The 26046-nt window shown below is 43.1% G+C and overlaps 1 protein-coding gene across 3 annotated transcripts in view; it reads right to left on the reverse strand.

The window, feature by feature from the left end:
* Positions 1-4390: 4390 nt before the first annotated feature.
* Positions 4391-26046, reverse strand: part of LOC130355965 (multidrug and toxin extrusion protein 1-like) — a 94793-nt gene continuing 73137 nt past the window's right edge. For all 3 annotated transcript variants that reach the window (XM_056556903.1, XM_056556904.1, XM_056556905.1), the window contains 4 exons: positions 24410-24542; positions 6166-6260; positions 5378-5423; positions 4391-4720 (listed from right to left, as the gene is read on the reverse strand). In XM_056556903.1, coding sequence (XP_056412878.1) covers positions 4515-4720; positions 5378-5423; positions 6166-6260; positions 24410-24542 — 480 coding nt within the window. In that variant the 3' untranslated portion in view covers positions 4391-4514. The remainder of the gene's footprint in view (positions 4721-5377; positions 5424-6165; positions 6261-24409; positions 24543-26046) is intronic.

A 26046-nucleotide genomic window follows, 5' to 3' on the forward strand; every position in this document is an offset into this window, starting at 1 on the left:
GAACAACTCAACTTCAGAAGCTCCTAAGTACTGAAAGGATAAAGATTTTTTAATAGAAGTAGTTTACAAATCTGTTTAACTTTCTGGAGCCAGTTGATATATAAAAAAAAGTTTTTTCCTGGATAACCCCTTTAATATCAGCAGTTAGAGCCATGCAGGTTTTTGAATTGACAGGTATGCTCTAAAGTTAAATTTCTTTTAAAAAATGTATACCAGGGGATCCTCTAAAACTTCTCAGGGGTGTATGAGCTAAAATTATCAATTTCTGCCCTTATTCCATTGCCTATCTTGGCCTTCTGAACACAATAGGTTTTTACGTTCACACGGGTGGGTGGCCTGCAAGTTTCCAGAGGCAAGTTTTTCATGTTGAAATTTAAGAAGCAGAAAACCTGCAGCAGACCCCTTTAAGGTCAATGTGATAGTCTGCAAATTTTCATTTGGAAAGCAGACATGTAACTGCTCAGAAATGCGCTGTCTCCATAGACTTTGCTAGCACAGATTACACAAATTACGCAATGTACACTTTCAAATCTGAATTACGCAGCGTAAATAAGATGCATATAGGCTACATGTGAAGTATCTGTAGTATAGGATTTGAAATAAGTAATTTTCACCATAACAGAGCAAGTGACGCACCTTGTGTGTTTACAGTTGTTTATGCAAGAAAGATAGGTTTCATTTGGCTTTCTAGTATGCATACTACACTCATTATGATACAATAAATTGCCAAGTGCAGGGGCCCTTTTCCACAACCCATATACCCTCATTATTTAAATAAATAATTCCACAACCCATATACCCACAGTATATATAAATTATATTTAAAAACAGGCTAATATTCCATATACAGGTGAAACTCGAAAAATTTTAATAGTGCAAAAGTCCATTGAATTTTATTAATGCAACTTAAATGGGTACTCCCGTGGAAAACTTTTTTTTTTTTTTTTTTTATCAACTGGTGCCAGAAAGTTAAACAGATTTGTAAATTACTTCTTTTAAAAAAAATCCTTCCAGTACTTTTTAGGGGGTGTATACTACATAGGAAATGCTTTTCTTTTTGGATATCTCTTCTGTTATGACCACAGTGCTCTCTGCTGACCTCTGCTGTCCTTTTTAGGAACTGTTCAGAGCAGCATATGTTTGCTATGGGGATTTTCTCCTGCTCCCGACAGTTCCTAAAATGTAGAGCAGAGGTCAGCAGAGAGCACTGTGGTCATGACAGAAGAGAAATCCAAAAATAAAAGAATTTCAAAAAAGTACTGAAAGGATTAAGATTTTTTTTAATAGAAGAAATTTGCAAATCTGTTTAACTTTCTGGCACCAGTTGATTTAAAAAAAAAAAAAAAAAAGTTTTCCATGGGAGTACCCCTTTAAAATGAAAGGAAGCATGAAGTGCTCCAAAATCTCCTGGTAGACGGATGTGTTGCCCTTGGACTTAATGAAGCACAGTGGACCAACACTAGCAGATAACAGGGCTCCCCAAATCATAGTAATTGGGGAGGCTTTTGGGTTTTCATGAGCTGTAAGATGTTACGTTATGCGCTCCGGCCCCACACGCTGGCCATAAGCGCATGGTCCCGTTACCTGCTGCTGCTGACAGGGCTGGGTTTTGCATCACGGGACGTGCCCGCATGCAAATCCCAGCCCGTCACTCACCTGGTGCTTCTCCTGCTGCCACATCTGCTTCTATGCTCCGGCGCGCGTGTCCACGCCCCCTAGGGCACGCGCGCCGGAGTTTAAGATTTAAAGGGCCAGTGCGCCCATTAGTGAATTAACAACTGTGGCTCATTGATAAATTCCCCCACCTCCCACAATTCCCTGCCGGATCTTTGTTGCCCTAGAGGCTTACAGAAAGCATTCCTGTGTATTGTCTTACTGTTTATCATACCCTTGCTCCATGACCTGACCTTGCTCCTTTGTCGCTTGCCTACTGACTATTTGCTATGTTCCTAACTACGCTACTATGCCGCCTGCCCTGACCTCCTGTTATCCAGACCACGAGCTGCCTTATCCCACCTGTGCCTCGAATCTCCTCAGCCGCCTGTGTGGTCAAGCCGTGCCAGGGGTAGTGACCTGGGTGCTGCCTGCCGCAGCAAGTCCATCCCGCTTTGCGGCGGGCTCTAGTGAAAACCAGCGGCACCTTAGACTACGCTCCCTGGTACGGTCTGAGTCATCTACCACACAGGTTCAGCGGATCCACTATCATCAGTGTTCCAGTCTACTGAAATGTGAGTGTTACATAAGCCATAATCATCACAATTATGACAAATCATGGCTGGAACTATCTTGCTTTGCATTTAATGAGCCTCTCTCATATATTAGTTTCCCCTTTTAAGTTGCTTTACTGAAAGAAAGGAACTTTTCACAATATTCAAATTTTTGGAGTTTCACCTGTAGGTACCTGATGTAATTGCATATAGACATGTGTTGACAGAGGCAGCTCTAGAATTTTTGAGGCCTGAGGCTATGTTCACATGCTGAAATTTTCCGTGCCCATGTTCATTCTTTGTACGGACACTGCACAGAATGCCTAGCCGTCTATGAGATGGCACATTCGTGTGCGGTCCTGGCGTGTGCAGATTATGCTGGCACCCGCACTCTCTGGAATATCTGTAGAGATTCTCTATGCAGACATACCAGAAAGTGCGGGTGCCAGCATAATCTGCCAGCACCAGGACCGCACAGGAATGCTCCATCTCATAGACGGCTATGCATTCCGTGCAGTCTCCATACAATGAATGGACACGGGAAATGGAATTTCTGTGCCGGAAACATCTGGTACGGAAATTCTGCCGTGTGCACAGTGCAGCAGAATCCCGTTGAATTCAACGGAACTCTGCTGCAGAGGAATTTCCATTCGGACATTTTTTTTTTTTTTTTTTTTAAAGCCGAGGAACGTACTTTCGATTCACCCAAAGTGCAAGAAAAAGTGCAAACGTTTTACACTAAAAAAACGTGCACAAAGGATGCGGTCTATCGCAAGCCCTTCTCCGATAGGAGAGAGGCCCCCCAACAAACCTTACCCTTCGCCTCCGGACCAAAAGGTACCTGCGAGGTTCCAGGTTCGATGTCCCTTTTCGCCGAAGCTACTAGGGGACCACAAATGCTCCCGGCATCCCCCTTGGCGTTAGCCAAGGTATCTGCCCGCAGAGCCGATTACGGTAGGTACCCTGCCAAAGCAGGAGTACCCGGGGTGTTTGCAGGGAGGTGCGGAACCTAATGGCCACACACACCTCCCCTAGACCGCCAGGAGGGACACCCAGAAGGGCTACCGCATCCTGACAAATCCTGTGAACACACAACACGCAAAAAGTGACACAGTGAGACAAAAAAGAAATAAATAAGTGAATGTGTGCAGATATACTGCCCGGACATCCGGCCGGATCTATAAAAATTTCTCTGATCCTAGCCAGAAGGCCGGGAATCAAGAGGTGAGTTCCACAAGGTGAAGAGATTATGGTGCCCGTGCTTCAACTCAGTGAGTCTATCCTCCCAGTGAGTTTCGGCACCTCGGGGTCACCACTCCCCGAGGCACAAAAGTACCTCGGCTCTAGACCCTCTCAGCCTCATGGCGAGACCCGGAGGGAACAGGTCACATCGGGGCAGCCGTCGAGCTGATTCCTCAGAACCAGCCCCGGAAAGCCCTGGTACACCTGCATCCTCCATGCAGCACCCATCCCCACCAGCCCCATACCGGCGTTACTGTCCACCGGCATGAAAAACTGATAAGAACAGATACTACACTTGATCTTAGCCATTCGGACATTTCAAGCGGAATTCTACATGGAAATTCTGACGTGTGAACATGGCGAAACTCAACCATGAGGCCCCAACTCCCCCTGCCCTATGAATGTTAGAGAATGGTGGCCAATACAATGTATGCATCAATGCTAATCTAGAGAGCATGCAGGAGTTTCTCAAGGGTTAAGGTCCAAAAACATAAAATAATACCTGCACACCATGATGACCTATTACTACTGCAGTGACTAATGCTGCCATTCTCTTACATTCACAGGAAAGGATATAGACTTTGCATATTCGGATTCCTCATTGGCATCTAGTGCTGAGTTGGTGAACTCTATGTCTGCTATATGAATAGAACAAGCCACCCACTGTGGTTTCATATAATTATAGCCATGTAAGTGTATCTTTATAGAAGTGTAATTTTATTTATATATTTTTTTAATTAAAAGCTTATTTTGCACAGTTTCATAGTCTTTATTAAATGGTATATGTGGTTGTTTAACCAAATAAAACTGTAATGCTAGGTTTCCACACAGATTTTTATGTGGTGTTTTTTGAAAAAACTGCCACTGCACTTTTTGGGCCAAAGTCAGAAGTGTATTCATAAGGAATAGGAAATATAATGGAAAGACTTTCACTCCTCCTTCCTGCTGGATCCACTTCTGACTTTTGCTCAAAAACTGCAGTGGCAGTTTTCCAAAAAATGCCACAGAAAAACCTGTGTGGACACCTAGCCTATGACTAGTTTATTAGCCTTCTTGGGTCTTCCTCTAGTAAGATGTCCACACTTTAACCAGAACTCCTGTTAAGAGCACAGCAATGGCCAGCGCCAGAGTTAGTCCACGTATGACAATTACTTCTTTTGTTGGTAAAAGTTTATTGCAGACCACTGGTTCTTCTTGGGAGGGCTGTTGAGGTACTTCAGTCTTCTCAGCTGTAACCTTTGATAATGTAATGCCGGATTCATTATATTCCACTGTGAACACAAGCATCACTTTCTGTAAGCATTGAATATACTTAGGCCTCATGTCCCTCCATCATGATTGGTTGGAGTCCATTTGTGGTTAATTCAGTTGATTGGACATTATTTAAAACACACACCCCTGTTTGTATAAGATCTTACAGCTGACAATGCATTAAAAGTACCTTAAGCACAGCCAAGACTTAGGGACAACTCTGTGAATGTCTTGTAGTGGCACAGCCAGAACTGAAAGACCTGAAAAAAGTCCCCTTCCAACCTGACAGTGCTTGAAAGGATTTGCAGAGAAGAATGGCAGAAAAACCCCAAATCCACGTGTGCAAACCTTGTGGCATTATACTTTGTCAATTTGGGATATTAGGTGCAAAATGATCAGGAAAAACTTGAATATTGTACAAGGCCGCAACATAACAAAATTTGAAAAACTTTCCAAATATATTGCATATTCATACAGCAGTATATACCATTTTTTATTTGGATGCTTGGTCCAATATATGGCACCCTACTCAGAACTATATCACTGCAATATAGTTTTAATTTGTGGACTGGATAAATGCACATGGTTGTGTGCACTAGACCATAATAGATGTTAGAATAAAGCAGTCATTTGCCAGATAAGAAAAGTAAAAAATATCATAGTTAAATAATTAGTACCTGAACTAATATTCTCCTTGCAAGTCATTCCTGCTCGTTCCTGAGCCTACAAAAACACCATCATGAGTTATTAACAAACTATAACAAACATATTTTGCTTTGAACAACTGTATATGACATCACAGGTTGGATTTCAAAGATTTTTTAGGAAATTGCAAAGAAATTTTTCCTACTGCAGTCAATGATGGCATTTCATTAAAGCCTTATATACACAACCACATTAATTATTCCGTATTTAGTATGATTTCTCTCCATTATACCAAAGGTTATACGGTGGCACATGAAGTGCTTGTATCATAATACAGCAATAAGATACCATCATTGCCTGATCATTGTTGGTCTGATTGTGGATCTTCCACGGATTCCTTGGAGCAGTAGGCCAACTAATTAGGTAGAGGGTAGTGATTTTTTTTTTTCTCCAAAGTGATGAATTACAGATCACGAAAGAAGGAACTTTGAGATAGAGCCAAAAGCCTTAAAAGGGGTTTTCAAGGATAAAAGCCATTGATGGCCTATACAAGTTCTGCAGGATGCCAGCTTCCATCCTCAACCAGAGCTCCTAGATGTAAACACCATACAGGAGCTGAAAGCCTCGGCCCCATACAAAGCTTCCTGCTCCCATACAGAGCTGGCATTCCAACAATCAGCTACGAATGGCGTATCCTGTGCATAAGCCATAAATGGGTTTTCCCTAGAAAATCCCTTTAATATGATACGATTTTTTTTTCAAAGAAATTATTGAAATTCCTCTTTTTTTCTTTTCATTTTTCGTAGCAATGAATACTTACTTCAAATGCAATATCTTTCCAGCTCACTCTGAGGAGGTAGATAGTGAAAAACGCAGACAGAAACACTCCACAGAGGATCATTCCATACCAAAGACCTTTAGGTGAAATTACATGGTTATATACCCACTCATGTTTTAGAGGTTTTGAAAACATAACATTTAAAAAAAAAACATTAGTTTAGTTTTTTTGTGGGACGATTTTTTTTTTTTTTTTTTTTTTTTTACCAACAATTAAGGTTCCAGCCCGGTCTGGTTTTTGGTTAAAATACAGGTAATTTGGCGTAACATGCATATTCCACATTCACTCTCAACACTTTTTATTTATGTTACACTCACTATTTATGTTCTCATTTTTCCATATATATGGGGATGTGTGAGGGCTAATTTTTTGCGCCATGATCTGTAGTTTTAGTACCACTTTTGCATATATATTTGACTTTTTGATCAAATTTTATAAAACATTTTTTGCAATGTGATGTGACCAAAAAGCATATATTTTGGCCTTTTTTTTTTGTACGTTTACGCTGTTCACCGTACGGGATCATTAACTTCTTGGGAACACAGGGCATACCTGTCACACGTCATATCGGGTCGGTCCCAGCGGCTAACGGTAGCCAGGACCCATGGCTAATACCGGACATCACCAATCGCGGTGATGTCTGGTATTAACCCTTTAGACACGGCAATCAAAGTTGATCGCCACGTCTAAAAAGTAAAAAAATACATCTCGGCAGCTCAGTCGGGCTGATCAGGACAACCGCGGTGTCCCGATCAGCTGAGGACACACGAGGAGGGTCCCTACCTTCCTCCTCAGCTTCCGATCGGCGATTGATTGCTCCAAGCCTGAGATCCAGGCTTGAGCAATCGACAGCCGACAACACTGATCAATGCAATGCTATGGCATAGTATTGATCAGTGCCTGCAATCAATGTACTTACTGAATTTTATAATCCCCTTTGGGGGCTATGACATTGCAAGGAAAGTGTATAAAAAAAAAGTCAATAAAGATGAGGAGTACTCTGGAGCAAAGTTATTTTATGGCACTGTAAAGCTAGCAAGAAGTTATATAAGAAAGTCAATTACCTCCGTTGTCTCACATTCCCAACTTTGCCGATATCCAGAAGTACAGCCTGTCTGCCACAATTATGAATTTCGTACCCCGTGTGTTCGGCCGACCGTGGCCATCTTGGTAGCGAAACGTCCTCCCCTCTCTCAGCCAGCCGCCCTAGCCTCCTCCCCGCTCTCAGCCTGCCCCCCCTCGCTGCAATCCGGTCACTCCCATCCTTTACATATTCATATACTCATGGTTTGCACTGCCGTCATTGGCTGGGCTATGCAAACGCGTCAGTATACCCTCCGCCTATCAGCGCGGTCAAGCCACGTGTGCACACATACCATCTCCCCAGGACCGGACATGTGATAACTGTAGGCCAATTATATCCCTGATAGTTACACTGACGTAACTAACAGGGATATTCTACAAACTACTTAGTAAGTTTTACAACGTAGCCTCAATTCAGGGCACATGCGCTCCTTTCAAACAGTAAAACCATGCATTACAAACTTGTTATCTACCTGGTGATTCTTTCTTATGTAATATATATCTTTTCAAAACAGAGTGTCCCCAGCGGTTGCAAAACTATAACTCCCAGCAGGCACTGTATGGGTATGCTGGGAGTTTCAGTTATGATACAGTTGTAGGCAACATGGATGGGAAATGTATTTGCTTTTTACATAATAGCAGTGTTTCTCAACCAGGGTGCTTCACTCTGTTGCAAAACTACAACTCCCAGCATGCCCGGACTGCCTTCGGCTGTCAACTTTATTACCGAAATGATGCTGTGGAAGTACCGTATTTTCTGGCGTATAACACAACCCCCAACTTTTACAATTAAAATATAGAGTTTGGGATATACTCGCCGTATAAGACTACCCCTCTACCGCGATACGGTACCTTACCATTGTTTCCCCACACTAGGTTGTCAGCATAGTTCCCCCCACATTAGGTTGTCAGCATAGTTCCCCCACATTAGGTTGTCAGCATAGTTCCCCCCACATTAGGTTGTCAGCATAGTTCCCCCACATTTGGTTATCAGCATAGTTCCCCCACATTAGGTTGTCAGCATAGTTCCCCCCACATTAGGTTGTAGTTCCCCCATATTAGGTAGTAGTTCCCCCACATTAGGTTGTCAGCAGAGTTCCCCCACATTAGGTTGTCAGCATAGTTCCCCCCACATTAGGTTGGCAGCATAGTTCCCCCACATTAGGTTGTCAGCATAGTTCCCCCCACATTAGGTTGTCAGCAAAGTTCCCTCACATTAGGTTGGCAGTATAGTTCCTCCACATTAGGTTGGCAGTATAGTTCCCCACATTAGGTTGTAGTTCCCCACATTAGGTTGGCAGTATAGCTTCCCCCACATTAGGTTATAGTTCCCCCACATTAGGTAGGCAGTGGACACCACAGACATACAGCCTTTAGCCATATACAGTGTATGGCTGGAGGCTGTATGTCTGTGTACTACTGGAAGTTGCACAGCTCCATTCCTAGCCCACTGAATACACCTGTGCCTCGGACTAGCCGACACCGCCCCAGCTTCAAGACAAATTAAAATACAAAACAAATGTGCAGCACTAGGTGATCAGATAGAAATTCTTGGCTCTTTATTGGGATATACAGGATACAAACAGCACGATAAAACCGCTGACACGTTTCACGCAATAATGCGCTTAGTCATAGAGTGATTTGTTGGTACATTCAACATGTTAAAATACTCTTGACTCGTCACATTTTAAAAATCACAGCTGGAAAACATGGTCCGGACTCTATACTGGCACTGTAATCGTATACATATGTACATTCTGCAAGGTGGGAACAAAAACCATATAAACAGGTATACAGAAAAGGTACACATAATTTCAATATACAGTAATCAAATCCAATATTTGGTTTTATCCCTGTTGGTGAATCGTTTTTAAGTGAAAACATCCAAAATGTTTCTCTATTTAATAGTTGCCTTTGCATGTCTCCACCCCAGGGTTTTCTATACATTTTTTCTATACATTTTACTCTGAGTGAATTGGTATTACCTTCGTGGACTTCACAGAAATGTCTTGTTAAAGCTGAAACCCATACTTTTACACCTTTCATATCCAAAAGATGTCTTCTGAAACAGACCTTCAATTGGTTACTTGTAGATCCCACATACTGCACTCGGTATGCAATGCATGAAGCCAAGTACACCACATATTCCATGTTGCAATTAATGTAGCTTTTTATAGGGTACATTACATTGGTAACATATAACATGAACTGGTTGGATTTCTCCATATTTCCATGGGTGATAAATATATGTCCACATCCTATATTACCAATGTACCTCAACCATTATGTATTTTCCTGAGCAGAGCAATTTTTTCTTTTGTACATGCTAGGCGAGAGTACCGAACCTAAAGTCGGTCTTCTTCTAGGGACTATGTTCACATCTGGTGCAATAACTTCCCTCAAAACTGCATCCACCTCCAACACAGGTAAGTATTTGAAGATGATGTGTTTTATAGCTGCAAATTGCGTGCTATATGCTGTAGCAAATGATGGTTTCTTACTCAATTTGTTTATATTTTTACCTGCATTACTTTGGACTTTTATTAGGGTGTTTCTATCCCTCTCTTTAGCTTTCTGTGTGGCACTGTCTAGGTTCTTTTTAGTGTATCCCCTTTCTCCTTTCTGTGCAAACGCGTCCGGATACCCTCCGCCTATCAGCGCGATCAAGCCAGGTGTGCACACATACCATCTCCCCGGGAACGGACATGTTATAACTGTAGGCCAATTATATCCCTGATAGTTACACTGACGTAACTAACAGGGATATTCTGCAAACTACTAAGTAACTTTTACAACGCAGCCTCAATTCAGGGCACATGCGCTAATTTCAAACAGTAAAACCATGCATTACAAACTTGTTATCTACCTGGTGATTCTTTCTTATGTAATATATATCTTTTCAAAACAGAGTGTCTCCAGCGGTTGCAAAACTATAACTCCCAGCATGCACTGTATGGGTATGCTGGGAGTTTCAGTTATGATACAGTTGTAGGCAACATGGATGGGAAATGTATTTGTTTTTTACATAATAGCAGTGTTTCTCGGGTACTTCATGCTGTTGCAAAACTACAACTCCCAGCATGCCCGGACTGCCTTCGCCTGCCCGAGCATCCTGGGAGTTGTAGTTTTGCAACAGATGAAGACACCCTGGTTGGGAAACTACTGCATTACACACTTTGGGGGGGGGGGGGGCGGGGGGGGGATGGGTGGACAACTTTATTACCGAAGTGAGGCTGTGGAAGTACCGTATTTTCTGGCGTATAAGACGACCCCCAACTTTTACAGTTAAAATATAGAGTTTGGGATATACTCGTGGGGGGATCCGACCGCTGGGGCCCCCGGGGGGTCCGACCGCTGGGGCCCCCCTTGATCCAGGCTCTCCCGACAGATATCGGGTGTCGACCACCGCACGAAGCGGCGGCAGACACGCCCCCTCAATACATCGCTATGGCGGAGCCGGAGATTGCCGAAGGCAGCGCTCCGGCTCTGCCATAGAGTTGTATTGAGGGGGCGTGTCGTCCGCAGCTTTGTGCGGTGGTTGACACGCCCCCTTTGCGATCTGCAACTTATCCTTTATCCTTAGAATAGGGGATAAGTTGCTCACCACTTGTTCACCACTGGACTACTCCTTTAAGGATGCAGCTCATTTTCACCTTAAAGGGGTATTCCAGGCCAAAACTTTTTTTTATATATCAACTGGCTCCGGAAAGTTAAACAGATTTGTAAATTACTTCTATAAAAAAATCTTAATCCTTCCAATAGTTATTAGCTTCTGAAGTTGAGTTGTTGTTTTCTGTCTAACTGCTCTCTGATGACTCACGTCCCGGGCTGTGCAGTTCCTATGGGGATATTCTCCCATCATGCACAGCTCCCGGGACGTGACATCATCATTGAGCAGTTAGACAGAAAACTTCAGAAGCTAATAACTATTGGAAGGATTAAGATTTTTTAATAGAAGTAATTTACAAATCTGTTTAACTTTCTGGAGCCAGTTGATATATATATATAAAAAAAAGGTTTTGCCTGGAATACCCCTTTAACCCCTTAAGGACCTAGGGCGTATGGATATGCCCTGGCTTTCTGGTACTTAACCCCTTAAGGACCGGAGGTTTTTCCGTTTTTGCATTTTCGTTTTTTGCTCCTTGCCTTTAAAAAATCATAACTCTTTCAAATTTACACCTAAAAATCCATATGATGGCTTATTTTTTGCGCCACCAATTCTACTTTGTGATGACGTCAGTCATTTTGCCCAAAAATATATGGTGAAGCGGGAAAAAAAATCATTGTGCGACAAAATTGAAAAAAAAACGCTGTTTTGTAACTTTTGGGGGCTTCCGTTTCTACGTAGTACATTTTTCGGTAAAAATGACACCTGATATGTATTCTGTAGGTCCATACGATTAAAATGATACCCTACTTATATAGGTTTGATTTTGTCGGACTTCTGGAAAAAATCATAACTACATGCAGGAAAATTAATACGTTTAAAACTGTCATCTTCTGACCCCTATAACTTTTTTGTTTTTCCGTGTATGGGGCGGTATGAGCGCTCATTTTTTGCGCCGTGATCTGAAGTTTTTAACGGTACCATTTTTGCATTGATAGGACTTATTGATCACTTTTTATTCATTTTTAAATGATATAAAAAGTGACCAAAATGCACTATTTTGGACTTTGGAATTTTTTGCGCGCACGCCATTGACCGAGCGGTTTAATTAATGATATATTTTTATAATTCGGACATTTCCGCACGCGGTGATACCACATTTTTTGCTTTTTGCCCTCTATAGGCGTGCCCTCATTGTGCGGTTATGGCACAACTCAGACCGCTATGCTAGGGTAAGATCTTGTATAGGTATGTAGGCAATCTTTCCTGTCACTAGTACACGTATGGAGCCCCGATCACAAGTATAAAGCCTGATGGGCTGTGTTTGTGCGAGGGGCGGAAGTAATTATCGCTCCCTGCACTTCCAGGTGGGGCTCATTGGGAACAGGTGGGGGCGTGTGTATATAACTCTCCCCTCTCCTACAGGGGCGGAGCACGTGTCGTTTGTGGAACCCTCCCAACCCTCCCTTATCTTATTCCTTCACTATAGTGCATGCCCTCTATAGGCGTGCCCTCATTGCGCGGTTATGGCACAACTCAGACAGCTATGCTAGGGTAAGATCTTGTATAGGTATGTAGGCAATCTTTCCTGTCACTAGTACACGTATGGAGCCCCGATCACAAATGATCTTCATTCACTTTTTTTTTCCACTTTTTTTTTGCAGTGTTATAGGTCCCATAGGGACCTATAACACTGCACACACTGATCTTCTATGTTGATCACTGGTTTCTCATAAGAAACCAGTGATCAACGATTCTGCCGGATGACTGCTCATGCCTGGATCTCAGGCACTGAGCAGTCATTCAGCGATCGGACAGCGAGGAGGCAGGAAGGGGCCCTCCCGCTGTCCTGTCAGCTGTTCGGGATGCCGCGATTAGCCGCGGCTATCCCGAACAGCCCGACTGAGCTAGCCGGGAACTTTCACTTTCACTTTTAGCCGCGCGGCTCAGCTTTGAGCGCGCGGCTAAAGCGATCGGCGCTGCGCGCTATTAGAGGCGGGTCCCGGCTTCACTATGACGCCGGGCCCGCCATGATATGACGCGGGGTTACTGTGTAACCCCGCGTTATATCAGAAGAGCAGAACCAAGGACGTACCGGTACGTCCTTGGTCCTTAAGGGGTTAAGGACCCAAGACGTATCCATACGCCCGTGGGAATTTCTGTCCCCGCCGCGTGCCGGGCGGGGACCAGGGTGCCTGCTGATATCGATCAGCAGGCACCCCGCGCAAATGCCCAGGGATCAGACCCCCCCATGTCGGCGATCGGCGCAAATTGCAAGTGAATTCACACTTGCGATTTGCGCCGATTCGGGCCTATGGTGACCCGTTGACCCGGAATAGAAGGGGGATCACAGGTGTCCAAGACACCCACGATTCCCCTGAAGTGATAGGAGTAAGGTGGCAGGGGTGCCACCCCTCCTATCCCTGCTATTGGTCATCAAGACGCGATGACCAATAGCAGATCGGGGGCGGGGGGCTTTACTTTCGGTTTCCCCGTCCTGCGCACCCACAATAGGCGGGGCAGAACGGGGAAACGACACAGGAACGGCGCCGAAGTCCACTCACCCATCGGTGACGGCAGCGGGAAGAAGAGGATAGCGACGCAGCTCTGTGAATCCTACGGAAGCTGGTGAGTTGCTTAGCAACATCTGGAGGGCTACAGTCTGAGACCACTATAGAGTGGTCTCTAAACTGTAGCCCTCCAGATGTTGCAAAACTACAACTCCCAGCATGCCCAGAGAGCTATTTAGGCATGCTGGGATTTGTAGTTTTGCAACAGCTGGAGAGCTACAGTTTGAGACCACTGCACAATGATCTCTATACTGTCGCTCTCCAGATCTTGCAAAACTACAACTCCCAGCATGCCCACATAGCAGTTTGCTGTCTGAGCATGCTGGGATTTGTAGTTTTGCAACCTCTGGAGGTCCACAGTTTGGAGATCACTGTGCAGTGGTCTCTAAACTATAGCTCTCCAGATGTTGCCAAAACTGCAAATCCCAGCATGCCAAAACAGCAAACAGCTGTCTTGGCATGCTGGGAGTTGTGTACCTCCAGCTGTTGCATAACTACATCTCCCAGCATGCCCTTCGGCGATCAGTACATGCAGGGAGTTGTAGTTTTGCAAAAGCTGGAGACACACTGGTTGGAAAATACTGAGTTAGGTAACTGAAGGTTTTCCAACCAGTGTGCCTCCAGCTGTTGCAAAAGTACAACTCCCAGCATGCACGGTCTGTCAGTACATGCTGGGAGTTGTAGCTTTGAAACAGCTGGAGGTTTGTTCCCCCATGTGAATGTACAGGGTACATTCACACAGGCAGGTTTACAGTTAGTTTTCTGCTTCAAGTTTGGGCTGTTGCAAATTTGTCGCCGCAGCACAAACTCCTAGCGGTAAACTCACTGTAAACGCCCGCCAGTGTGAACGTACCCTAAAAACACTACACTACACTACACTAACACATAATAAAGGGTAAAACACTACATATACACCCCTTACACTGTCTCCCCCCCCCCCCCCCAATAAAAATGAAAAACGTATCATACGGCAGTGTTTCCAAAACGGAGCCTCCAGCTGTTGCAAATCACCAACTCCCAGCATTTCTGGACAGCCACTGACTGTCCAGGCATGCTGGGAGTTTAGAAACAGCTGGAGGCACCCTGTTTGAGAATCACTGGCGTAGAATACCCCTATGTCCACCCCTATGCAATCCCTATGAAATCCTCAAATGCGCATGGAGCTCTCTCACGTCGGTGCCCTGTCGTATTTCAAGGAAACAGTTTAGGGTCACATATGGGGTATTTCCGTACTCGGGAGAAATTGTACTACAAATTTGGGGGGCTTTTTTCCTTTTACCCCTTATGAAAAGGAAAAGTTGGGGTCTACACCAGCCTGTTAGTGTAAATTTTTTTTTTTTTTTAAACTAACATGCTGGTGTTGCCCCATACTTTTTATTTTCACAAGCTGTAAAAGCAAAAAAAGACCCCCAAAATTTGTAACACAATTTCTCCTGAGTACGGAAATACCCCATATGTGGGCGTAAAATGTTCTGTGGACTCACAACACGGCTCAGGAGTGAGAGCGCATTATGTACATTTGAGGCCTAAATTGGTGATTTGCACAGGGGTGGCTGATTTTACAGCGGTTCTGCCATAAACACAAAAAAATAAATACCCACATGTGACCCCATTTTGTAAACTACACCCCTCACGGAACGTAACAAGGGGTATAGTGCGCCTTAACACCCCACAGGTGTTTGACAAAATAGTTGGATGGGAAAATGAGGGAAAATAGGAAAAAAGTCCCCCAAAATTTGTAACACTATTTCTTCTGAGTAAGAACATACCCCATATGTGGATGTAAAGTGCTCTGCGGGTGCGCTACAATGCTCAGAAGAGAAGGAGCGCCATTGGGATTTTGAAGAGAAAATTTGTCCGGAATTGAAGGCCATGTGTGTTTACAAAGCCCCCATAGTGCCAGAACAATGGACCCCCCCACATGTGACCCCATTTTGGAAAATACACCCCTCACGTAATGTAATAAGGGGTACAGTGAGCTTTTACGCCCCACAGGTGTCTGACAGATTTTTGGAACAGTGATCCGTGAAAATTTAAAATTTAATTTTTCATTTGCACAGCCCACTGTTCCAAAGATCTGTCAAACGCCAGTGGGGTGTAAATACTCACTGCACCACTTATTAAATTCTGTGAGGGGTGTAATTTCCAAAATGGGGTCGCATGTGGGGGGGTCGACTGTTCTGGCACAACGGGGGGCTTTGTAAACGCGCATGGCCCCCAAATTCCATTCCCAACAAATTCTCTTTCAAAAAGCTCAAAGGCGCTCCTTCCCTTCTGAGCATTGTAGTGCGCCAGCAGAGCCCTTGACGTCCACACATGGGGTATTTCCATACTCAGAAGAAATGGGGTTACAAATTTTGGTGGTCATTTTCTCCTATTACCCCTTGTAAAAATGTAACATTTGGGGAAAACACAGCATTTTTGTGAAAAAATAATTTTTACACATCCAACTATCACAAAAAATCGTGAAATACCTGTGAGGTGTTAAGGCTCACCGTACCCCTTGTTACGTTCCTTGAGGGGTGTAGTTTCCAAAATAGTATGCCATGTGTTTTTTTTTTTTTGCTGTTCTGGCACCCTAGGTGCTTCCTAAATGCGACATGCCCCCCAAACATCATTTCAGCAAAATTTGCTTTCCAAAAGCTAAATGTGACTCCTTCTCTTCTGAGCATTGTAGTTCGCTCGCAGAGCATTTTACGTCCTAACATGGGGTATTAATATACTCAGAAGAGATGGGGTTACAAATGTTGGGGGGCATTTCCTCCCATTACCCTTTGTAAAAATGATAAATTTGGGGGAAAAACTGCACTTTAGTGAAAACATTTTTTTTTCATTTACACATCCGACTTTAACGAAAAGTCGTCAAACACCAGTGGGGTGTTAAGGCTCACTGGACCACTTATTACGTGCCTTGAGGGGTGTAGTTTCCAAAATGGTATGCCATGTGGGGGTTTTCTGCTGTTCTGGCACCATAGGGGCTTCCTAAATGTGACATGCCCCCCAAAAACCATTTCAGCAAAATTCCCTCTCCAAAATCCCATTGTTGCTCCTTCCCTTCTGAGCCCTCTAGTGCACCCGCCGAACACTTGACATACACATATGAGGTATTTCCTTACTCGAGAGAAATTGGGTTACAAATTTATTACCCCTTGTAAAAATTCAAAAACTGGGTCTACAAGAACATGCAAGTGTACAAAATGAAGATTTTGAACTTTGTCCTTCACTTTGCTGCTATTCCTGTGAAACACCTAAAGGGTTAACAAACTTTCTGAATGGAATTTTGAATACTTTGAGGGGTGCAGTTTTTATAATGGGGTCATTTATGGGGTATTTTTGATAAGAAAGCCCTTCAAATCCACTTCAAAACTGAAGTGGTCCCAGAAAAATTCCGATTTTGAAAATTTTGTGAAACATTGGAAAATTGCTGCTATACTTTGAAGCCCTCTGGTGTCTTCCAAAAGTAAAAACATGTCTACTTTATGATGCAAACATATTGTAGACATATTGTATATGTGAATCAATATAGCATTTATTTGGAATATCCATTTTCCTTATAAGCAGAGAGCTTCAAAGTAAAAAAAAAAATGCGAAATTTTCTATTTTTTCATAAAATTTTGGAATTTTTCACCAAGAAATGATGCAAGTATCGACAAAATTTTACCACTAACATAAACTAGAATATGTCACGAAAAAACAATCTCAGAATCAGAATGAAAGGTAAAAGCATCCCAGAGTTAATACTGCTTAAAGTGACAGTGGTCAGATGTTCAAAAAATGGCCTGGTCCTTAAGGTATATTTGGGCTGGGTCCTTAAGGGGTTAAGGACGCAGGCCTTTTTTGCAAATCTGACCACTGTCACTTTAAGAATTAATAACTCTGGGATGCTTTTACTTTTCATTCTGATTCCGAAACTGTTTTTTCGTGACATATTCTACTTTATGTTAGTGGTAAAATTTCGTCGATACTTGCATTATTTCTTAGTGAAAAATTCCCAAATTTGATGAAAAATTTGAAAATTTTGCATTATTTTTTACTTTGTAAACTCTCTGCTTAAAAGGAAAATGGACATCCCAAATAAATTAAACACTGATTCATATATACAATATGTCTACTTTATGTTTGCATCATAAAGTTGACTTGTTTTACTTTTGGAAGACATCAGAGGGCTTCAAAGTATAGCAGCAATTTTCAAATTTTTCACAAAATTTTCAAAATCAGAATTTTTCAGGGACCAGTTCAGTTTTGAAGTGGATGTGAGGGGCCTTCATATTAGAAATACCCCACAAATGACCCCATTATAAAACTGCACCCCTCAAAGTATTCAAAATGACATTCAGTAAGTGTGTTAACCCTTTAGGGGTCCAGTTAGCCTTAACACCCCACAGGTGTTTGACGACTTTTCACTAAAGTGCAGTTTTTTCCCCAAATTTACAATTTTTACAAAGGGTAATGGGAGAAAATGCCCCCCAAAATTTGTAACCCCATCTCTTTTGAGTATGGAAATACCCCATGTTAGGCCGTAAAATGATCTGCGGGCGAACTACAATGCTCAGAAGGAGTCACATTTGGCTTTTTGAAAGCAAATTTTGCTGAAATAGTTTTTGGGGGACATGTCGCATTTAGGAAGCATGGCATACTATTTTGGAGAATACACCCCTTAAGGAATGTAACAAGGGGTACAGTGAGCCTTAACTACACACAGGTGTTTGACGACTTTTTGTTAAAGTTGGATGTGTAAATGAAATTTTTTTTTTTTTTTTTTATTAAAATGTTTTTCCCCCCTAAATTTTACATTTTTACAAGGGGTAATAGGAGAAAATGACCCCCAAATTTTGTAACCCCATTTCTTCTGAGTATGGAAATACCCCATGTGTGGACATCAAGTGCTCTGCTGGTGAACTACACTGCTCAGAAGAGAAAAAGCCATTGAGCTTTTGGAAAGAGAATTCATTTGGAATGGTAGTCAGGGGCCATGTGCATTTACAAAGCCCCCCGTGGTGCAGGAACAGTGGACCCCCCCCACATGTGACCGCATTTTGGTAACTACACCCCTCACAGAATTTAATAAGGGATGCAGTGAGTATTTACACCCCACTGGCATTTGACAGATCTTTGGAACAATGGGCTGTGCAAATGAAAAATTTCCTTTTTCATTTTCACGGACCACTGTTTCAAAAATCTGTCAGACACCTGTGGGGCAAAAATGCTCACTGTACCCCTTATTACATGAGGGGTGCAGTTTCCAAAATGGGGTCACATATGGGGGGTCCATTGTTTTGGCACTATGGGGGCTTTGTAAACACACGTGGCCTTCAATTCTGGTCAAATTTTCTCTTCAAAATCCCAATGTCGCTCCTTCTCTTCTGAGCATTGTAGTTCGCCAGCAGAGCACTTTACATCCTTATATGGGATATGTTCTTACTCAGAAGAAATGGGGTTACAAATTTTGGGGGTCTTTTTCCTATTTTACCTTGTGAAAATGAAAAATTTAAGGTAACACCAGCATTTTAGAAAAAAAAATAAAAATTTTCATCCAACTTTAACAAGAATTTGTCAAACACCTGTGGGGTGTTCAGGCTCACTATACCCCTTGTTAAATTCCGTGAGGGGTGTAGTTTCCAAAATTGGGTCACATGGGGGTATTTCTTTTTTTGCGTTTATGTCAGAACCGCTGTAAAATCAGCCACCCCTGTGCAAATCACCAATTTAGGCCTCAAATGTACATGGTGCGCTCTCACTCCTGAGCCTTGTTGTCCTCCCGCAGATCACTTTACATGGACATATGGGGTATTTCCGTACTCAGGAGAAATTGCGTTACAAATTTTGGGAGGCTTGTTTTCCTTTTTCCTCTTTTGAAAATGAAAAGTATGGAACAACACCAGCATGTCAGTGTAAAAATTTTTATTTTTTTAACACTAACATGCTGGTGTAGACCCCAATATTTCATTTTCATAAGGGGTAAAAGGAGGAAAAGCCCCACAAAATCTGTAGCACAATTTCTGCCGAGTACGGAAATACCCCATATGTGCCCCTAAACTGTTGCCGTGAAATACGACAGGGCTCCGAGGTGAGAGAGCGCCATGCCCATTTGAGGTGTAAATTAGGGATTTGCATAGGGGCAGACACGGATGCAAGCATTACTCTTGCCTCCTCCACCACAAATACCCTACGCTAGTGTTTCCCAAACAAGGTGCCTCCAGCTGTTGCAACACTCACAGCATGCCTGGACAGTAAATGGCCGTCCGGCAATGCCGGGAGTTGTTGTTTTGCGGAGGCTCTGTTTTGAAAACGCATTGTTATTTGGGGGGGGGGGGTGTAATTGTGTACGGGTGTATATGTAGTGTTTTACTTTTTATTTTGTGGTAGTGTAGTGTAGTTAGTGTTTTTAGGGTACATTCACACGGGCGTGGGTTTACAGTGAGTTTCCCGCTGGGAGTTTGAGTTGCGGTGGAAAAATTTGCCGCAGCTCAAACTTGCATTGGGAAACTCACTGTAAAGCCCTGCCCGTGTGAATGTACCCGTACATTCACATTGTGGGGGGGGGTAGGGGGTGTTTACGGGCACAAACCTCCGACTGTTGCAAAACTAGAACTTGAAACATGAACTGACAGACTGTGCATGCTGGGAATTGTAGTTCTGCTACAACTGGAGGCACACTGGTGGGAAAACACTGAATTAGGTAACAGACTTACTGTTTACCCACCAGTGTGCCTTGCGCGGTTGCAAAACTACAACTCCCAGCATGTACTGACAGTCGTTTGTTGCCGGGCATGCTGGTAGTTTTGCAAGATCTGGAGGGCCACAGTTCAGAGACAGCTGCACAGTGATTTCCAAACTGTGGTCCTCCAGATCTTGAAAAACTACAAATCCCAGCATGCCCAGAAAGCAATTGGCTGTCTGGGCATGCTGGGAGTTGTAGTTTTGCAACAGCTGGAGGCACACAATTACAACTCCCAGCATGCCCAGACAGCCGTTTGCAGCCGGACATGCTGAGAGTTGTAGTTTTGCAACATCAGGAGGACTACAGATGTTGCAAAACTACAACTCCCAGCATGTCCAGACAGTCTGAGCATGCTGGGAGTTGTAGTTTTGCAACATCTGGAGGATCACAGTTTGGCAACCACTACACAGTGGTCTCCAAACAGTGGTCCTCCAGATGTTGCAAAACTACAACTCCCAGCATGCCCAGACTGTCTGGACACTGCTGGGAGTTGTAGTTTCGCAACTTGTCAGTGCGGAGGGCACTTTCCCCCGTCATCTCCGCGCACCCGCCATCGCGCCGGACCTCCGGATCTTCACGCACCCGCCATCGCCGGACCTCCAGGTTCTCCACGCACCCGCCACACACTGGCCGCCCCTGCACACCCGATCGCTGAACGGGTTAATCAAATGGGGTCCCGGGGTGTCGGGCGGGAGTGGTCTCCCACCGGAAACCCCGGGACTTTAGCTAATTAACCCGATCAGCGCAGCAGGAGTGTGCACTTAATGAACGCCGCCTTTATACGGTGGAATGCGCAAAGGTATTGTGATATCCGCCGTATAAATGCGGCATTCTGCGCGAAGGGGTTAAGCAGAACTTCTCACCTGCCAGAGACAACCGGAGGTGACAAGTTCAGCCCCCGGGATGCAGCAGTAGCTGCAAATATGTGAAAGAAGGGTATACCCATCGCTCTGCACGAACGCACTTGAGCAGCCGACGGGTATACCCGTCGTTCTGCGTTAAGGGGTTAAATAGAGAAACATTTTGGATTCTTTCACTTAAAACGATCCACCCACAGGGATTAAACCAAATATTGGATTTGATTACTGTATATTGAAATTATGTGTACCTTTTCTGTATATTTGTTCATATGGTTTTTGTTCCCACCGTGCAGAATGTATATATGTATACGATTACAGTGCCGGTATAAAGTCCGGACCATGTTTTCCAGCTGTCGATTTAAAAAATGTGTCATGTGACTGAATGTCAAGAGTATTTTAACATGTTGAATGTACCAAGAAATCACTAGACTAAGCCCATTATTGCATGAAACGCGTCAGAGGTTTTATTGTGCAGTTTGTATCCTGTTGATCCCAATAAAGAGCCAAGAATTTTTATCTGATCACCTAGTGCTGGAGATTTGTTTTGTATTTGTATGTCTGTGTACTGCTCCCCTTCAGTGCTCCGACCACCGGTCCTCCATAGCAGTAGGTCCTGGGACCGGAGGTCAGAGCACCCAAGATGAAGTGCTGGTAACTTACCATGCCCGCGCGTCCTCGCTGCTCTGCTCTGCTGTTGCTATGGGCGCACACAGGGGACGTAAATTTTTTAAGTTAATGCAGGGCCACAGAAAGGTAACAGGGACATCCTTTTGTCCCGAAAAGATCTTTCAGGACACAGGGATGTTCCGAATGTGACGGGGGAAGTTAATCTCGGCTGGGACGCCCGGGGCTGCAGCACCTGGCATATAAGACGACACCCGGCGTACAAGACGACCCCCTTTTTAGAACATTTTACAGGGTTAAAAGTCGTCTTATATGCCGGAAAATACAGCACGTCCTGCTGCTTCACAGGCACCAGGGAGATATAGCTATGAGAACACAGTCATAAGAAAAAATTGTAGCCAGCTCACCACTTATGAAGACTTTAGTCCAAGCACACAGGATATATTCTGGAAGCCAGGATGATGCCGAGCCGTTTTCTCGGTACAATACAATGGAAGAAAGATCCCAAAGGCAGGGAAGGGTATCCAGCTCCCAGGAAAATGATATTAATAAAAGTCCAAATTTTTAATTAATCCATTTAAAAGATCAACATGAAAGAAAAAACACCCAGTGAGATAAAATCACAACACCGTCGCATTTGGAACCATTAGGTCCTTAGTCATGGCACAGAAAGGACTGTCAACTGTCCTTTTATATTCTATGTCTTCACATGTGTTTCAAGGAAAACCCACCACCCACCTGGAAGTTTGGCGACTGCCGTCACTTCCTGGGAGGGTTTCCGGATATAAGCTGAAATCCAGCAGTATTAACCCATTCTAGTGTTTCATTGCCAAATGCTAGCATACAATCCATACAAAAATAGAAACAAACATAAAGCAATATTCCAGAAGGAAAAAACTAATCCATTTGACATTTGATACTGGTTAAAGGCAATCTTCTTGTAAATGATTCACACACAATCATCCAAGTACGACCTTTTTGACATGTTAGTAAATTGGATAAGTCGTTGCGGGAGTTTAACCCCTTCGGGTAACCCTTTGGTTCCCTGTCTTTGGGATCTTTCTTGCATTATATAGCTATGAGAGCAGTGTGTGCTCAAATAGCTATATCTGTGCTGTGAGCCGAGTGCAGCGGCGGAGCTCACTTTGTTTGGTGAAGGGGTTAGGGAGGGAGACACAGATCATGGGGGTGGGTTTCCACACAGGGCGACAGCAGGGGGGCGTGATTATTGTAATTACTAGGGAGGGGAGATCATGAGAGAGGGGAGGAGAAATCATGAGTGAAGGAGGAAATTAGAGCAAGGCAGCATGGGGAATGACGATTTGTCCGCCATCCTCTACACCACCCTAACCCGGAAGTGGCGAGAATTACACGCCGCCGCACCAGAAGAATGGCTGGACCGATTGAAGAAAGAAGGACATGGACAGAGAGGTACAGCCATGGGGAACATTTGGGGGGGGGGGGGGGGGTACTAAATTCTGCATCAGAGTACTCCTTTAACCTCTTCCCTATTAAAAGTTTAAATCACCCCCCTTTTCCCATTTAAAAAAAAAACTGTGTAAAAAAAAATATATATAAACATGTGGTATCGCCGCGTGCGTAAATGTCTGAACTATAAAAATATATTTTTAAATAAACCGCATAGTCAATGGTGTACACGGAAAAAAATTCCAAAGTCCAAAATAGCGTATTTTTGGTCACATTTTATACCATTAAAAAAATGTATAAAAAGTCATCAAAATGTCACATAAAAACAAAAATGGTACCGATAAAAACTTCAGATCCCGGTGCAAAAAAATTTGCCCTCATACATCCCTGTATGTGGAAAAATAAAAAAGTTATTGGGGTCAAAAAATGACAATGTTAAGCATTTTAATTTTCGTGCATGTAGTTATGATTTTTTTCCAGAAGACAAAATCAAACCTATATAAGTTGGGTATCATTTTAATCATATGGACCTACAGAAAAAAGATAAGATGTAATTTTTACCGAAAAATGCACTTCTTAGAAACAGAAGCCCCCAAAAGTTACAAAATGGCGTTTTGTTTTTTTCCAATTTTGTCGCACAATGATTTTTTTTTTTTTGTTTCGCTGTAGATTTTTGGGTAGAATGACTGATGTCATTACAAAGTAGAATTGGTGGCACAAAAAAAAAGCCCTCATATGAGTCTGTAGGTGCAAAATTGAAAGGGTTATGATTTTTAAAAGGTGAGAAGGAAAAAAAAGTGCAAAACGGAAAAACCCTGAGTCCCCAAGGGGTTAACTTATTGGGGGAGGGGCTTTTTCGCTTATTTCTCACTTTTTTTCACATTTATTTTACACTTTTTTATTCCCCCATAGGGGACTATTTATACCAATCTTCATATTCCTAATACTGTTCAGTGCTATGCATAGGCATAGCACTGATCAATATTATTGTCAATATTATTGGCAGATCAGAGCAGAAGACCCTGGTAGAGCGGCGGAGGCAGGTGAGGGGACCTCCGTTAGCTGATGTCACGGATGATCAGATCAGCCATTTAAAGTGCTACACTGCCGCAGATGCCATGATCTGTATCTGAGGGGTTAATTACCGGTGGGTCCTCGGCTGCTGACAGCTCCTGACACCTCCATAACCGCGCCATAAATGTATGGCACTGTGCACAAAGTTACTCGCTGCAGCGCCGTACGTTTACGGTGCATATCCTTAAGGAGTTAAGCAATTCTCATTTATTGCACAACACTTTACATTCTACTGAAATAAACATATTAATAGCCATACCTTTAATGCTTTGATTGGCTGCAAACATAAGAGCAACAGCAACTGGCAGTCCAAGTATGTAATAGCCAATGGCAAAGATAATGGCACCAATCTTCTGTCGTCCTATCCCTCTTAATACTCCACTGGATACACACTGCAGAGTGAGACTGTGTTAATGCATTGGTCAGTTTAACAAGTCATCCACATTGCATCCATTTTATAAATAGACTGATTTTATTGTGCTTTTTCTGATGACTGTTTGCATAATATTCATCTGTTTATTGACCTGGTAATTGTAAAAAAAATTCACACTTTTTTTCTTATTATTTATTTTTTCGCTCTCTTATTTTTTCATTGATATAGCCATGAAGGCATCCTTCATTGTACCATAAAATACAATTCAAAACAGAAAACAAATTTTGTATGGTAAAATTGAAAATATTATGCAACTTTTGTTTTTTAATGCATTTTATTGTGCAGTAAAACTGACACGTTATATTTAGTATTATTATTATTAAAAAGTTTTTTTGTTAACAGAGCTTTTTTTGCTAACAGAGCACCACAATCATTAGTTTTTATTAATGCCATACATGCAAAGATAAGACTTTTTGATAATTTTTTTTTATAAAAAGATTTCTGGGATGCGATCAAAAAAATCAGCAATTTGGCCAAGTTTCAACACAGGTTTTTTTTTCTGACATTTTTTGGAAAACTGCCACTGCAGTTTTGAGCCAAAGCCAGTCATAGATCCAGCAGGAAGAAAAATGTTAAGTCCTTCCTTTATATTTCCCATTTCCCAAGATGAACAAACAGCACAAAAGAAAACCTAGGCTGTCTGACCACTAGCTATACATTAAAGGGACATCAGAACTGACTATTTCCTGTTGGATTTTGTACTCTAAACGACACATCCCACAGTTCCAGGCTTGAAAGTTTGAGGTCACTTTCCTTTCTCACACACATCAGCCACCCCTATCCATTGAAACACAGTGTTTTCTATTCAGGGAGCCTACAGCTGTTGCAAAGTTGAAGCAGGACTGGCTCCCTCTGATCACTTGACTAGCTATGTCATGTCTCGACGCACTGCAACTACACTAAAAATTCCTGGAATACCAGTTATGTCTGTCCTGGACTGTGTTCACACACAGCTATTGGATTGCTGTGTGTGAACAGTTTTATGTTCCTTGGCAAGGGAATAGTTAACGGCCTCAGGCTCTGTTGTCCAATAGCCTTTAGGGTGTGTCTACTTAGGTTCAGCACTGACTAGCTTCAGTGCTGGTGATACTTTATTTATTGATGGACTTCCTAATGTCTAGCTGCTAACATGCTGGCCATGCTGCTAATGCAGGCTTTGGGTGACACTCCTTTTTTGAGCTTTTAATCACTATGTCTGTTTCAGCATGCACTTTGTATGTTTTGGTTTTAGCCATGGTTAGGTGGCATGCTCTTAGTGGATTTTGAGCTGTGTTTGTTTAGTCAGTTTTAGGATTTGTATATCCTTTCTGCTATGTGTCTGTTCACACTGTGAACAGGGGTGGAGCCATGATGTCACGATGCTCTGGCCCCTGTATAACCCGTCATTACGCACAGAGCGAGTTTGCCGATACCGGGGGTCCCCGGCAGCAGGACCCCCACGATCTGACATCTTATCCCCTATC

This window comes from Hyla sarda, chromosome 2 (genome assembly GCF_029499605.1).
Source record: "Hyla sarda isolate aHylSar1 chromosome 2, aHylSar1.hap1, whole genome shotgun sequence".
Taxonomy (NCBI): domain Eukaryota; kingdom Metazoa; phylum Chordata; class Amphibia; order Anura; family Hylidae; genus Hyla; species Hyla sarda.